We start from the raw sequence: 17,804 nt of genomic DNA, 5'->3' as shown, positions 1-17,804 counted from the left end.
TTCGGTTCTTTTCGGTAATTTTATTTCAAAATGAAGACATGGACAACACATTGTAGTCAAATTGAGGAGGAAGAGGAGGGGTATGATGCTACTGATGACATGGAGGAGGACTATATAGAGACTATGGAGGTGTGATTAACTACAGCTACTTGGAGCATCTTACTCCAACATACTGAAGAGGAAGGAGCTGCATCAGCTGTGAGGAGCCGCCATTTTAACTGTTTCCAGTGAGGGTTTTCAGCCCATTAAATGGACGTTATTAACTTTCATGTGAGTCAAGGATTTGAGGCGATACTCTACCTGCTAGTTTGCTCAGAAGGCCTTTATCTGGTTAACTGACCCATCTCGGGGGAATTTAAAAAAGGATCACATTGTGTTTCTGATGGGAGCAAAGGATGTTAAGGGACGTCGTATAAAGAGCGTTAAGATGGATCAATAAACACATGACTTTCACCCTTGTCGGACGTTGAAGCAAATGTCCGTAGTGGCCAAACGGCGGTACTACAACTTCCCTGTGAGTCCGCGACATCCTTAGGCCCAAAAATACTTTTTCCCATCGGCTTAAATTGGGAAAGAGACGTCTGGAAATCATCAAATCCTTCTTTCTGTGACCTACATCAACAACCCAACACTTTTATAGCCCTTGTTTAAATCATTAGTGTCTAGAAGTTGTAAAATGCGCTTAAAGCTGAATCAATTTCTCTTTAAACATCAATGCTTCCACCCAGGACAAAACACGTTGACTTCAGACTTAAGTCACGTACATTATTAGCGAAACAGACTTAACTTGCTCAAGTTATTTATATAGACTAGACCAACTATAGCAACGTGTAGCATCAGCTGTGAAGAGAGCCGATTAACACTGTTTTCAGAAGCTCCTTTGAGTGTTATCAGCCCATTGAATGGCTGTTATCACCGGTGGTAATAATGACGGTTTAAGGAGAAAGTCAGGTGACTAAATATAAATAGAAACGAAGGAGGTTGAGATGGATAGCTAACTTTCAGGTAAACTTGAAAATGTGTAAATTGTGCAAGTACGGAAACTTACGTACTTTACTTAAATACCTGCTTAGGTCACGCCACAATGTACTTGTTTTAACCCAAACCCGGATATTTTACTAAACCTTACCAGAGTTTGTTCAGGCCCCAAATCCCAATTTCAATCCTGCATGAACACACAGTCTCTCCTGAATGCTGGCAGCAGTTTTGAACCAGATTAAAACACCTGAAGTGTAGCCCTTATTAAATTGGTGCAAACACGATTGACTAAATCTGAGGGAATTATAATTAATATATTCAAACTTAACTGAGGAAGTTTTGTTAACAGCGTGTATTTTTTTCTCGATGGCAGTAGGGGCAGATGGCTCCGTCGTAGCATTATAATGGTGGTAATGACAACTCAAATTAGGCATTTAATAGGCTAATACAATTCAAAATGGTGGTTTAAATCAAATTCAAACCAAAGTGAACTGATGTGGAATGTCATGAGGGATCTTCTGTCGCTGCATGACTGAGAGGAAACAACAAATAACTCAGCGATGTTGGATCAGATGCCTTAAAAAAGAAAGAAAGCGTCCATCTTGTAAATGACTCTTTGACGTTAAATGACGAGGTGGATTATAAATCTGGATCTTCCAATGACAATCTGTCTGTTCTTCTGTGCATGTCGGAGGTTTCGAGATGGACAGTATTTGTTCTGATGCTTGATGTGATTTCCTCTGTGAAAAACATGAATGTGAAGAATAACGTGAACGATGTAAGGCCTGCAGGACTGTGGGAGTGATGAAGTGAAATAGCATGCACACAAATGAAATAAAAATAATATCATGATAATCTGAAAATTACTTTTGTGGGAGAAGTTGAAACAAGAGGTTTTTGAGAAGGTGATTTTTGCGTTTGCAGACCATTTACATGCACTGAAACCTATAGAACACAGGGAAGAACCCCAAAAAGCATAATAGGGGCCCTTTAAATAAAAATAATACCTTTTTTATTTTTCTAATATTTCCGAGTGAATCCTTTATTTTGCAGACATGGCACTTTCAGCACATTAAACAAAGTACAGAACAAGTTGTGTGATAAAGGAAAGACAAATACCCATCCCCTATCCTATTAGGTTATGTTCACAGAAAAATATAAAATAATACAAATAAATACAAGAAAAATAAATAACTCACATCACAAAGTCACAGGTAACAGGAATACAAAACATTCACATTGACCCTAGAATAATAAATAACTAAACAAACAATTAAGAGACGGGAGAACAATAAGGTTTGAGTGAAATAATGAAACTAGCAGACATATATTCAGCATCTCTGTTCTTATAGAGGACTTTTGGCTTGAGTTCAGTTCCTTTCTGTGAGGATGTTGGAGTGGAGCCACAGACTTCATTAGAGGAACGACTCAGATGATGGATCACTGCCGTCAGTCTGACATTTAATATGACCACACTAAACGCACTCTACTATAGTAGCCTAGGTGTATCATAAACTGCTGAGCACACACACTTCCTGAAGTCACGCCATGGTTTCCATTTGATGTAGTTTGATTAAAGAGGCCCTATTCCTGCTTTTAGGGGGGTTGTCCCTCTCCGTTAGTGTTTTATAGGTTTGTGTGCACTGCCAGAACAAAGTGACTTCACTAAGGAACACGTTTTATTTGCTAGCGCTCTAACACAGTGCTTCTCAAAGTGTGGTCCGTGAGTGTATTGGTAACATTTCACATTAATTAATTAATTAAAGTTTCCGCACTCTCGCGGGAATATCTCCGCAATGGAGCGAGCTTAAGTTTCACTTTGCATGATATAGCCCCGCACAACACCTTCATCACACATGTTGCCACATGTTTGTACCATTTTCAGGCGATTTGTAATCTGTTCTAGAAAAACGATTTGTTTTTGGATATTTGTGGAGTTAGGTGGTCCGCGAGTTTTTTTTTATTGGTTAAGTGGAACTTGGTATGAAAAAGTTTGAGAAACACTGGTCTAACACATTGTACGTGGTAGGGTAAGGGGCGGGACATCTCTAAGCGGTGGACCAATCCCAATAGAGCCGGCCAGCTAACCAATCACATCATCAGCAGGAGAGGACTCTTTAAAGTAGATACACTACATACTGATATACACCTGAACATCAACAGGAGAGGACTCTTTAAAGTAGAGACATTACATACTGATATACACCTGAACATCAGCAGGAGAGGACTCTTTAAAGTAGAGACACTACATACTGATATACACCTGAACATCAGCAGGAGAGGACTCTTTAAAGTAGAGACACTACATACTGATATACACCTGAACATCAGCAGGAGAGGACTCTTTAAAGTAGAGACACTACATACTGATATACACCTGAACATCAGCAGGAGAGGACTCTTTAAAGTAGAGACACTACATACTGATATACACCTGAACATCAGCAGGAGAGGACTCTTTAAAGTAGAGACACTACATACTGATATACACCTGAACATCAGCAGGAGAGGACTCTTTAAAGTAGAGACACTACATACTGATATACACCTGAACATCAGCAGGAGAGGACTCTTTAAAGTAGAGACACTACATACTGATATACACCTGAACATCAGCAGGAGAGGACTCTTTAAAGTAGAGACACTACATACTGATATACACCTGAACATCAACAGGAGAGGACTCTTTAAAGTAGAGACACTACATACTGATATACACCTGAACATCAGCAGGAGAGGACTCTTTAAAGTAGAGACACTACATACTGATATACACCTGAACATCAGCAGGAGAGGACTCTTTAAAGTAGAGACACTACATACTGATATACACCTGAACATCAGCAGGAGAGGACTCTTTAAAGTAGAGACACTACATACTGATATACACCTGAACATCAGCAGGAGAGGACTCTTTAAAGTAGAGACACTACATACTGATATACACCTGAACATCAACAGGAGAGGACTCTTTAAAGTAGAGACACTACATACTGATATACACCTGAACATCAGCAGGAGAGAACTCTTTAAAGTAGAGACACTACATACTGATATACACCTGAACATCAGCAGGAGAGGACTCTTTAAAGTAGAGACACTACATACTGATATACACCTGAACATCAGCAGGAGAGGACTCTTTAAAGTAGAGACACTACATACTGATATACACCTGAACATCAGCAGGAGAGGACTCTTTAAAGTAGAGACACTACATACTGATATACACCTGAACATCAGCAGGAGAGGACTCTTTAAAGTAGAGACACTACATACTGATATACACCTGAACATCAGCAGGAGAGGACTCTTTAAAGTAGAGACACTACATACTGATATACACCTGAACATCAACAGGAGAGGACTCTTTAAAGTAGAGACACTACATACTGATATACACCTGAACATCAACAGGAGAGGACTCTTTAAAGTAGAGACACTACATACTGATATACACCTGAACATCAACAGGAGAGGACAGCTTCACTCTTTCTTTTTTTTCAAGCTAAGGAGCCAAAATCAGCGTTTCTCTAACGGGGCTGCAACAGAGGGGTTTGGAGGATTTCTAAAATGCATGATCTGTTTGTGTTTCATGTTTTTATATATTTTTATATATCTGAGACCCATAATTGATGCCTAAAAATAGCATGATATATATAATATATATAATATAATATATATATAATAGCACCTTTAATACTGTTAAAATGCAAAAATAAAAGACACAGAGGTGAAACGTTCCTTAGCTTTTATTAGACAGGCAAACAAAATACACAAACCAAACATCAGTGATTGTATGAACGACCTCTCGGCAAACTTTAAGGCGTAAAATAAACTTCAGAAACTTTTCAGGCGTCAAACAAGAAGTGCATCTTGCATCGAAACATCGGAGAAAATAGAAATGTTGCACAAAGAGGAGGCAGAGAAACCGGTGTTTGAAACTTTTTTGCTCCACTTCTCCTTGTTCTTATAGTCTATCTGTTGGGGTTATTTTATATGGACACCAATGATGCCTTGCATTTAAACACTTTATACTCACACTGTTTGAACTCCTATGTCCTATCACTGAGAGTTAGTGGACCAAAGATAGAATATAGAAACAGCTGAGAATGAAAATCAAAAAGACAGTGATATCTTGGCAACTAAGAAAATGAATAAATAAACACTTGATATGTTTCAGCAGGATTTAGACATTTCACTGATTCACTTATTAAATAAATTAAAGCCTATAAGTGATTATACGTAATAAACCTGACACAATGTTACCGTAATTCAGATCATTTTCACAAACTGGCGATGATTCTTTGAACACGTACCTCTCAGTGGTTTGTTTGTATTTAATAACAAAAGTTAAGAGAATCACTTAAAGCCAAAGAAGCATTTAGAAATGTCCAAAAACATCAGAACATTTTCATATCCAGTGATAACGACTTGATTTCTGATGCCAGATTTCACGATCAGCACCAAACATCAGACATCATATTATAACAATCAATGCTTTTATTTTAACCAAAGGAAATCTATAATTAGGGCCATTGTAGGTTCAAAAATAAATATACAGAGCCCCTGGAAGGTGATCATATTTCAAGAAACAAATTACTGAGGGTTGATTACGAAACTCACGATTTATGAGAAAAATATATATTTTTTCACTTTTTCTTGCAAGTTTCTACATTTTTAAGCTCGTAAATTCACACATTTTGACTTAAAAACTCGTATTTTTCACTAGAACTAACCCCCTTCTCTATTTCCTTTTCTATTCATTTATTTTGACCTCCAATGGCTCCAACATGCCGTCGTATAAAATCCTCACATATCAGATCACTGTCAGAAACAAAACAGCAGAACATCCAAACAATAAAAACAAATCCCTTTTGTTTTTGCCTTTTCACTCTTTTGCTGCTTTACCTGAACTCACGACAGGATTTATCAAAGGTGAATATTAAACTGTGTTTCCCTGCCGAGCCTAAACCTTAACATATATTCAAAGGAACGCCATGTGTCAGACGAAAACGAAATAAGGCAGACAGAAAAATCCCTTTTGTTTTGTAACGCAGAAGAGAACAAGACTTGTGCTCATGAGAGAAACCGTGCACACGAACGAAACTGAACCTCAAGCTGAGAGTTTATCCCCAGAAAACATCCGACATGCTTATTGTTTAAATATAACTTAATAAAAGGCGTCAAGTTTCTGTCATTTAACCCTTTAACTCATCGATTTAAACCTTACAGATACAGCTGTTGTGCTCATTTATAAACAGACTATTATTTTACACCCTGAGGAGTTTCTGACCTGAGAAGCTGGTTTTTAAATCTGTTTAAATCAAACCAACCTCCTGCTCTTCTGTAACCACTAAACCTACGTAGAAAAATAGAAATGTTTCTGTGCTGCGTGTAGAAAACAGAGCGTCCAAAGAGGAGCTGCCTTTTTATTTTTTCGATGTCGTTTCAGTGCCAAATCAGAAATAATAAATCCTGGGAATAAAAGCTTTGTTGATCCCAGTCCAGCTCTTTGTTTTGAGCTTACTGCGGGGAAAGAGATGATGGACACGGGGAGGAAACTCAAATCAAACACTGAGGACACTGGAGGGGATTAAAGACCCTTCAAATATTAATGCGGAAGAAAATCTGAACTCCAAAATATCAAAACGTTCAGGTGTTTCCAAAATATTGCCTTTAGAGAGAGACCATTAGCTAAGTGAATGATCCAGTTATTTAAGTTAAGATTAGAGCGGCATCTTACAATAACATAACACTTTGCTTTTAATATTTAATAAATGGTTTATTGATCTTTTAATCTTGTGCTGGAATTTTTTAGAACTATAACGTGACGAGTAATCAACGCTGAACTTAAGAAAAGGTGCTTTTGTAATTAGATTTAAGGGTTTAACTTAATCAATGCGACTGATCCAAAGCACTGGGTCTCTTCCTGCATCAACACTAGTTGGTATTTTCCGCTTTTTCTTTTGTATTTTTAACTCTTTTAAGTCGAGGGAAAGACGCTTCTCTAGACCTTCACAGTCTAAAGTGAGAACACTGAGCAGCAACACTGAGAAGAGACATTTGCGGACGTAAAGACGAGTACCTTAGTCGAGCAGCCAGCCGTTTAAATGATATTGTACCGCGCGGTTAAAGAGATTTGAACAATCATCACTGTGGTTTAAGACAGCTGTGTAACAAACAGAGAGAGTCCAGCGGATGGGAGACCAAATATACGTTTCAGAAGCGTCTTTCCTGAAATCGTTCATCCAGGAAAAAGTTTTTGAAGACTCCAAACAGGCAGAAATATTGTCATTAATATCCTGTCCAAAAGCTCTTTGGAAGTTCTTCTCCAGCAGTTCGATCATCAGAAGTCTTCGCACAGTTTTACACATCTCGACGTCTCTTGAGCAGATATTTTGAACGATCCTCAGCTGTCGTTTGTTAAATCTGCCGCAGAGAATAACGAGATGAAACCTCCGACTCTTCCTCCTCCTCAGAAGTTCTGCTGCCGCCGTTTCTTGGCCTCGATGGCGTCCAGGATCGGCTGCCTCTTGGTCTGATATCGCTGCCTGATCTCCTCGATCTCCTGCTCCATCTGAGGGTCCAGAGAGGCCAGACGCAGCCGCAGCTCCTCCACCGTCCACGAGTTCACCTGAACACACACACACACACACATTAAATCATCTTCATATTTATCTTATACAGAAATAACACAGTGTAATGACCGCTGATTATTAGCTAACATTGCTAAGTTCCTAAAACTGGAAATGAGTCAGCATCTCAGCACTTATGACTCCTTTGAGTCAAAGTCATTGGTTTTCTGAATGTGTGTGTGTCAGGGTTCCTGCGGGTTTCACCAACTCAAATTTAAGACCTTTTAAGACCACTTTGAATATAATTTAAGAACTATTTCACGGCAAGAAACTATGAAGGAAAATTGCTATGAAAGAAGAAATACGTCCCATAATGACTTGCAAAGTAAATGTATTCACGTTCAACATGAACACTGAACTGTGTTTGACAAAAACCAGAAAGAAAGAACTGCCTAACCGTGAAAGTGTGTGTGTGTGTGTGTGTGTGTATGTGTGTGTGTGTGTGTGTTATTGTGTTGTGTGTGTTGTGTGTGTGTGTGTGTGTGTGTGTGTGTGTGTGTGTGTGTGTGTGTGTGTGTGTGTGTGTGTGTGTGTGTGTGTGTGTGTGTGTGTGTGTGTGTGTGTGTGTGTGTGTGTGTGTGTGTGTGTGTGTGTGTGTGTGACAAGAGCTATCTTCTGAGCTCTGTTCCCTTGGCTACAATCTTTCATCGTTGCTGTTGTAGGATTGGTGTTTAGCGTCCACAGCACCTCCGCTTTTTGGGTTGACGTAGACCCAAACGTCGCCCGGAGGCAGAGGTCGCGTTAACCAAATATCTTCCGTCTATGACGATTTTTTTTTAACAATGACGGAAAAATCTGAAAGCAGTCTGTCATTTTGACGGATTAGAACAAACTCGGAACAGCGCAAAAGTTTCCCCGCAGCGAGGCTCTGGTGTTCGCCGTGTTATGCATGCCCGCCCAAAAGGAAATGATATCGTTTCCAAACCGTACAGATCATTGACATGTCTGGGAGCTTTTGGCTTTACGCTGTGCGCGCTCCTGCGAGGTGCATGCATATCTCGGCGGGCATTCATAACACCGCCGCAATGGTTCACGAGCGTGCTCTCGCTGAAGCTTGGTTGCTAGGTTACTAGCTGGGTGTTCTCCGATAAGGGGCCGGGGGGATGCAAAGTTAGTGATTTATTTCAATACAAATTGTTGGGGGAACTGAAAGGCTCTTACCGTACTGGTTACTTTGCAGCCCGGATATTTCCCCCAAAACACATTTAGACGCGATCGCTACACAGAAGTACCTTTCAAATCCCATCATGTTTAAGACCTTTCTAATAACTACTTTGAATATCTGCTTACCAATTTAATATCATTTTCAAAAGCAGAACGTTTTCAAATTCACAACCTCAAAGTTTTTCAGGTAACCTTAAAAAGTCCCTCTTAAATCGAAACGACAGGTTGCTGCGTGTGTACTCAGCCTCTCCTTGTTGTTGGTATCATTAGCCTCCACTAACGGACACTGAGGAAACACTTTGAACTTCAAAAAACTCCTGAGATGATCGAGGTGTCTGATAAGTGTTTCTATTTCAGTCAGAGTGCTGCAGCTGCTGATCGACACTAAATCTCTTCCACTCCGAGCTGATAGGGACCTGATGTGTTTTATTCCCCCCCCCCCACACACACCTCGGGGGGGATTCAGCCTCTCAGCTTTTACCAGCAGCACTCCTATTTATGACCCACAATCAATGGAGGTAAAATAACACTGAGGTCCTGCAGAGAGAACGTGAGGAAAATGGAGAAAAATGTTCGTTACAGTTTTCTAAAGCCTTTCAAGGACCCTATCGCCAAAAAGTGCACCATTTAGTCCCTTTAAAATCACATAAAACAAAGAAAAGTAGAAGCTATTAAAACTTGACAAGCTAAAAACAAAAGGAAGAATAATCCCAGTGGGGTTTTTGCCTCTTCCTGCGCCGTTCTTCATCTGTTATTTGTTACGTTTGTGTATTGTTTAAGTGTGGAAACAATAAAATACACATTTTTAGCAAACTGAAAACCCCTCCAATGGAAAACCCTGCAATGAAGCTCAGTCTAAAAAACAGCTTTCCTAAAATGTTCATACATGATTTATTAAAAAGACATCAGATCACACGCGTCCATTCAACCAAAACTAAACCAGCGTGGTCTCTGGGAGAAGGTCTGTTATGAACGATATTAGAGCAGCAGTCTGAGAGATATGGATGGACTGATATAACCACAGTCAGGAAAGCAAAAATCTCTTAATTATTATTAATAGTTTACCAGAGGTGTATCGATACGTGGGTTTTAATTTAACCAGTAGATAACGTTTGGTACGCCAAGTGACCCAACAGCTGTTTTACAAGCCAGTAGGTTCAGTAATTGGGAATCTTGAGAAAGTAGCAGGTGTATGATTGATATTAAACGTTTCCAAACTAAGAAAACCCTGATCAAAGTTGCCTAGCCAGTAAAGCCCCTGTCACACTGTCCCGAAATTGACACCCGATGGACACACGATAAAGGAAATGTTCAAATTCTGCTGTGATCGTAGCAACATCGGGCCATTCGTGAGGGCATCTTAAGCCTTCGTATGACCGCTGGTGGAGTTTCTCAGGCTCCGGCAGCAACTTCGTGAGCGGCAACTTCGTAAGGCACTCGTTAGGGCATCTTGTCAAGTCGTGTCATCTTCGTGTTATCATCGGTGCCATCGGGCATTCGCCTTCACTCTGATCGGGGCGAATGCCCGATGGCACCGATGATAACAAGATGCCCTCACGATGGCCTTACGAAGGGAAAAATTGACACACGAATTCAACACGAAAATGAACCTTCTCAAGGTCCTTCGGCAATTTGACAGGAAGTTGACAGGAAGTTGTTGTTATGGAAACAACATTACGGATAAAACGTAATATTTTCTACATATAAAGACGGATAAAGTAAAGAACAAAGTCTGAAAATATCAGTACAGTATCATAGTACTGTAACATAATTGTTTTTGGTACTTTCATTGCAGTTGTATGTCTTAAATGTAATGTAAATGTTGCCTTCGTGTGTGGTTCGGGGCCATCTTCGTGCGAAATTCACAATTCCATATTCAGGAGCATGAGTTATAACTGGATAGTTCTGACAGCTCATTACTGGTAGGATGCGAATTGGTTAAGCCCGGATGAAACTACAACTGGTCATCATGAGAAGCCAACAAAATAATAATATAACAACAGCTCAGTGTTGCCCTCTCTCTTGAGCACTGCAAGCAGCTAGCAGCACTAATTCCTTAGATATGTCCCGCCCCTAAGCCTATCACGTACAATGTGTTGTAAAGGTCCTTACACACCAAGCCAATTTAGGCCATCGATAGATGTCGATCGATGTCTGGCCGTCGATGAGCATCCTGTCGCCCTACTCAGATTAGTGTGTCCCGCACCGTCGTGTCTTTTCGGCCGTGCCGACACCTTCCGCCGCCGATTTAACATGTTCAATCGGGAGGCTGTCGGCAAAGGCCGTCGGCCAAAGAAATCCCTCTGATTGGCTGTTCAGCTAGCGAATCAGTGCATGAGAAGCTAAACGGAAGTGAGGGACCCAAACAAACGATTAAGAAGGCACATCTGAGGTTTCATTGAACTCCAGCTCTCGACTCAGGTTCGGGAAAGCCCCGTGAGCTTCTCGCTGTAGAGTGAAAATGGAACGCACACGCTATTCGTTGTCTGTTTATATCACGCAGTCTGTTCTTCTTCTCTCGGTTATCACGCAGTCGGTCTTCCGGTTGTTGCCTCTTTTGAATGATGAATACACACTACCGCCGCCTGCTGGTAAGGAGAGTTATTGCCACTCACGCATGCGCAGTTCGTACGTGCTACTTGGCCGTCGGCTGAAGTCTTTGCGGTGTGTTCCAGTGCGACTGTTGGCCAAGACGCAGGAGACGTGAGGCGACACAACAGTCGGGTCCGTCGGGACGTGTTCTTTGGGGTCAGTTTGGTGAGTAGGCCCCTTAAGAGCACAAGTGATGTCACTTTGTTCCAGAAGTAAACAAGTCCAATCGAGGCATTTATGAGGATATTTATATACAAAAAGATTGGGTATCTTAGCTGTATTCAAGCACATTCATTTGTGTCAAACTGAAGCTGGATATATCTGTGGATACACTTAAAATATGTAATCTATGACCAGAATGTGTTGGATAAACAAAAACAGCCTCGCACTGCAGATCCAAAGCGAGCCAAAGTAATAACTAGTGCTTTAAGAGTGTTTATCGCTGGGTATATATGCGACAACACAGCACAGTATGAGCAGATTTACTCTGAATGTATTCTGTATTTATGCTGTATGTCAGATATGCACTGGCCGGACCATGAGTTTATTCAGTGGTTTGTTTTGAGGTTAGGTGTCAGATTACGGGTGTCAATTAACACACGTATCTCCAAAAATGGAAGTGTTTCGAGCCCCGAGCATTTAACTTAATCTGTTGTGTCTGCTCGGTTTAAATAAGGGCAGCCTAGTTCAGGAATTACATTTAGATGAAGCACTACATTTACAGACATTAGTGTTCATATTTAATCGTTTCAACCTCTGGGGTTTCACTTTCTGTCGGGTTTTGTTAGACGAGATTTCCGCCGAAGGACGGAAACGAGGAGTGAGAGGACGGACGGAAAAAAGAAAGCCAATAAGGGACAGAATAAAAATATAGGACAGAACGGAGCAATTAAGAGGATCTGATGTTGTACGTCTGCTGCTTATGAATAATGCAGGTTAGTGCTTTTTCTGCTGCATTATAATACCAGTGAGCTGGGAGAAGCACAAGAAGCAGATACAATGGTAAATATTAGAAAAGGCGTGTGAAAATAAACTTTACACATGTCTTACAATGAGGGTTTTCTACTATAGTACAGTGGAAGTGGGGTTGCTATAAGAGAGATACACTTAAATCAGGGGTGGGGAACCTTTTTCCTCTCAAGGGCCATTTCAATTTTTTCAACATCCTCCGAGGGCCGCACAAATTATTAACCTCTGCTTAAAAATCACAGCCCATTTCATTTGGCCTTTCTTTCATACTGTGCAAATAAAAAGCAACCTCTAAATCCAGATATATTGCCATGACTCGCGCATGCATGCACGTGCACGGTTGTGGCATGATCACCAAACAGAAAGATATGGACACAAGATGTGTGCAAATGTATTTAGTTTCCTATCCATGTGGACATGATTGAAGTGGGGGGGGACCTAACCTCCTCTAGGGCGATCCAGGGGGGCATGCTCACCCGGGAAGATTTATTTTTAAATATTGAAGTTGAAAGCACCAATCTGGTGCACTTTGAGAGCAACATGAAGAGATCTATGGAAACATCTCTCAACACCCTTTTGAAACAGAACTGGAAGCAGATTTACTTTTTCTTTATGGATATTTTACAAATCACTCCCCTTTCAAACTGTATTCTTGTTTATTAATAACAACTTTTTTTACTGTCATATAGTATTTTATACCTGTTTACTTAATTCTCTTGTTTTTTGATAACTATAATGATCATATAAAGATGTGCCTTTAGAAAAAGAAAAACTCCACTGGTTGTGGAAAAAGCTTCTTATATCCGTTAGCATAGCTAGCTAACCAGATGCTAATAACAACAAAGTTATTGACTGTATGCTCAGTATGACAGATGAGCAGATCGCCACTGGGCTTTCAGCTAAAGACACAGCCACGCAGAAACTGCAGCATGAGTACGGACCGGTATGGATTTATGGGTACTGCCATTTTTTGGAGTCCCGGAGCGTTCTGGTGCTCTCCGTCAGAATTGCACCCCCGTCAGACGAGACATATACCACGTGATGACACGTTAGGCTCGTGTTGTGTTCAAGGACCCTGACCGTTGCCAGGAAAAACAGGCACTCGCTTGTTTAATTATTTTGCAGTCTAGATTTCTTTAATTTTTTTCTTTTTTGCGTGTGTTTATAAATTACCTCGAGGGCCATACCAAATGGTCTCGCGGGCCGTATACGGCCCGGGGGCCGGAGGTTCCCCACCCCTGACTTAAATAGTGAAATAAACCACTCACTGATGCAGAAATCTAGTTTTCAATCAGCTAACACTAGGATATATTTTGTCACACTACATTAAAGGAACATCTGGAAGCCAAACACAGAAATAGCTCAGCATTCAGATCTAAAATTAAAGAGTCAGCATGAAGCTGTCAACAAGCTGCTTCAAAGTGTTAAAGACGCCACGATAAATTAACTACGCATTCGCACATGTGAAAGTCTAATGGGAGAATGAATTCCCCCGAGAGGGATTTGTGTCATCAAGTGAATCCGGTTTAATTTCTACTCGTAATGCTTCAAACTAGGGCTGTGCAATTAATTGTATTTTAATCTCAATTACGATTTTGGCTTGCAACGATTACGAAATCTGCGCAATCGAAATAAAACGATTATTTTTGCTGCATTCCCTTTCGCAATAATGCTCTCAATTTCTCTTGCGTTATACATCCTGCGTGCGTATTCACCCCTCCCTAAAAGCCCTCTCGGCCAGGTTGTGTTGTGACTTGCAGTCCGTTTAATAAATCCATATAAACATGTGTGAAGCTGACCGTTGTGCGGCCCGACCAAGCAAGGAGGCAGAGGCAAAACGTCCAAAACACAACCCGGTGTGGGCATTTATTACTCACGGGCACATGACACAGCCTCAATCTCGCTGTTCACTAGAGCACAGTCACCAGCCACAACGATCTCACACACCAAACAAAACAGGAAACACAGAGCCTAAATACCCACACTAATTAACCCAAAAAGACACAGGTGAGGGGGGAGGAGACAACACAGGGCACCAGGTGCACACAATCAACAGCAACAGACATGGGGAAAGGGAACACTTTTCAAAATAAAACACATGTGCAATATGCAAAGCCCGAAGCCGTAGCTGCCGTGTCTTTATTCTCACCATTTTTCATTATGGTCCTTGGTCTTGGAATGACCTTCAGTCAAGTCTCAAACTGACGGCACTTGTCCCTATAGCCTGTTTTAAATTGAAGTTGTCTGAGGTCCTTACCACCAGCTGCTCTTGCAGTAATAAGTAGTGGCTTTCTTACCGTCCCAAATGTGCACAATGTAGTGACTGCTTTTCGTCTTTTTGTTTACTTAGTTGTGTATTTTATATGTCTGTGTTATGTGTAAGAATGTGTAACGTTGCTGCCTTCTTGACCAGGTCAGCATTGTAAATGAGATTTTGTCTCAATGTTTTCATCTGGTTAAATAAAATTCTCCGGTCCTCCATGCTCCGGTCTCTAGCGTACAGTCAACTTTTACTAACCTCGTCAAGCCGGAGCCTCTCAGCTACTTCCGGTTTCCGGATAAGGGGTTACCAAAGAGAGAGTACTGCGTGAAGCAGTTAGGGCTGTCCCGAATACCATTTTTCGGACTCTGGATATTCGGTAGTAAGCAGCAGCGAATATTCAAACATTCGGCCCGCGCGGGGGGATGCGTAGTAATCGGCAGCGTACCGCTTCAACACATGTGTTTTGGTTTATTCACGGCATTAATTTTGTTATTCTACAGTATTGTTGTTTTATAGTTATTTGTTAATGTAACCCAATTTGTGTTCTTTGACATTGAAAAGGATATTGCATTGTGTTTGTTACTTTCGTTGCAGTTGTATATGTCTTAAGTGTAATTTGGCTTGGCTTCCTATTTATGGACATGCTGTTATTTTGAAGAAGAGTTAGCGCTGTTGACAGGAAGTTGTTGTTGCTATGGAAACAACGTGGATGTTTTCAAAGTCAATGAATAATCGTATTTAATAATCGTGATATCAATATTGACCAAAAATAACCGTGATTATGATTTTTGCCAGAATCGAGCAGCCATACTTCAAACTAAATTCAAACCGTTTATTTATTTCTAGATTTACGTTCTAATGACCAGCAGTTTATGTTTGCTCCTTTCACACAAAGTACAAGTGGTTTAAAAGTTCAAACTAGTTTTTAAACTCGATCCAAATAGATGTCAAACTTGTACGAGGACAACAAAAGGACGTCTGTATATAATATATGGATTCATGATGAGCTAAGTTATGTGACGCTGAGAAATCAATGATGTTATTAACGAGCCTCCCAGAACACCTTAATCTGTGTTTTTGTATCTGTTTTTTTGGCCATTTGTTAAATAATTTAAACTCAGAACTGGGTAGCACTTCTTAGGATTGACAAACATGTATTTTGTATCATAAAAGGTTTGAATTATGAATCAATGTGGGACCTTTGTGGGAAGATTGATTTATGAAGACATTTATTAAAACCTCATTAATAGCGGCTAAATCTGTTGTATTTAAAAAAAAGAAAATGAATATCATGTTATTATATATAATAGACAATCATGTGTTTGGTATTGCTTTAGTCATTATAAGCCAGGCTTGAAATAGTACATAATAATATATCAGGGTATACGCAGGAATCCTGAAGTCAAATGTAAAACCTTTTAAGATCTTTTTTAAGACCCTTTTCATACATTTTAAGACCTCATCGCCACTTGGAGTTTTAACCGGTTACCTTGGCGACACACTTTACCTCACATATACAGTATTGATTGTCCTTCCTCCTTATCTTCCAACCATTTGGACGCAGACTTGCATTTCCCCATAACGATGTTGTTTAACAACCGGCGTAAACGGACCTTCGCACTATCAAGCAGTGAGCGTGCGATGTCCTGTTCAGATGACGTCACATCCAACGGGATGCCATCAATAAACTACACAGAATCACACTACACACCTACGCAATGATTACATTCAGGCAGACTGTAGAATATAACCTCTTTGGACAATTTATATACTTATTGAAAACAAGCTACAAAATGGAATACCTTGGAAAATGCAGTTTCATACTTTTGAATAGCCTTAATTTTCGCTAAATTGATTTATCAACTTTTAATACTTTTTAAGACCCCGCGGACCCCCGGTCTATTAAACACTACATATTTCTCATAAGATAGTATGAGTGTATCTTTAAATTAGCTCCGCCAGACACACTAGAACTGTCTGTGTCTGTGCGTGTGTGTGTGAGGAGGTGCTATGTGTACCCGTAAGGCTGCTGCTTAGCCGTGTGGAGAAGGAGATGCTATGTGTTCCCCTGAGTGTTCTGTGCTGCTTAGCCCCGATATATTTGATTCCCTGTCTTATGTAATATAATTTGTGGAACCAAATAAAGTATTCAAATGTGTGAGAGAGATATATTATGTCATCTGAGTGTGTGTGTGTGTGTGTGTGTGTGTGTGTGTGTCACAGCAATGTGCAAAACACCCATGTGTGACAGTGTTCATGTCCACAGAGAGTAGTATTAAATAACCAGTGAGTGTTAGGGTCATCCTGCGGTGAGCTGTCACTGTGTGTTAGGGGGGTGTGTGTGTGTGTGTGTGTGTGTGTGTGTGTGTGTGTGTGTGTGTGTGGTAACCCAACTTCACTATGAGAGCAGGAAAGATCTATTTTATCTCCCTTTAATGATTAAAAGTATCCAGAAATTATGCCTTACTGTTGGAGAAACAGAAGTGTTCAGTGACTCTGAGCATGTGAAGATGCGCAGCAGATGGGTGGTCCTGGGAGAGAGGCCACTTCGTATTTATAAAGGTCATATTTAATATTTAATACCAGCAGCTGCAGCCATTTGTCCAGCTTAAACGTCTGTGGGCAAAACAACACGCTGCATGGACCTGCTGTTGGTTTCTTTATCCTGTTAGCTGATACAGTCATTTGCACATTTTAAGCTAACCAATGTAGCAGCCAGATCTGTCCTGTGCGTTTTGGTATATTTGGGCACTCAAAGACAGTATGTTGGTACATTAGCCACAAATATAACTGTTAATGTGTTAATGTTGCCAGGGGGAAAAAAGGGTTTGTTGTAAGGTAATCTCTCTGCAAAATGTTACAGCTACATTAGCCTGGAAGATAGCAATATGGGGCGCTGACTTTGATTAATTGAATGTCTATTCTAGACGATAAATAAGATAAGAATGCAATGGCTGAATTCAAGGTGCAACAGCATCTGCTTAAAGTCATCCTAGGCTGCAAAATAAAGCTGGACAAATGAATAATTAGTATGTGTGTACTCTGTGTGTGAGCTAGTGTTGAAGACTGTTGGCTCTGGAAGACAGCTGAAGAGTGTGTGGATACTAGGGCTGTCCCGAATACCATTTTTCGGGCTCCGGATATTCGGTAGTAATCAGCAGCGAATATTCGAATATTCGTTCCGCGTGGGGGAAGGGGGG

The 17,804-nt window shown here is 40.5% G+C and overlaps 1 protein-coding gene across 1 annotated transcript in view; it reads right to left on the bottom strand.

Moving 5' to 3' along the window:
* Positions 1 to 4,712: 4,712 nt before the first annotated feature.
* Positions 4,713 to 17,804, bottom strand: part of LOC117562384 (serine/threonine-protein kinase 3/4-like) — a gene marked incomplete at its 5' end in the record, with an annotated part of 35,476 nt that continues 22,384 nt past the window's right edge. Inside the window, 1 exon segment of the mRNA XM_034240216.1 lies at positions 4,713 to 7,615. Coding sequence (XP_034096107.1) covers positions 7,457 to 7,615 — 159 coding nt within the window.

The sequence above is a fragment of the Gymnodraco acuticeps genome, unplaced genomic scaffold (genome assembly GCF_902827175.1).
Source record: "Gymnodraco acuticeps unplaced genomic scaffold, fGymAcu1.1, whole genome shotgun sequence".
In the NCBI taxonomy this organism is placed as follows: domain Eukaryota; kingdom Metazoa; phylum Chordata; class Actinopteri; order Perciformes; family Bathydraconidae; genus Gymnodraco; species Gymnodraco acuticeps.
Note: the sequence above shows the minus strand (reverse complement) of the source record. Positions and strands in the feature narration are given on the sequence as shown.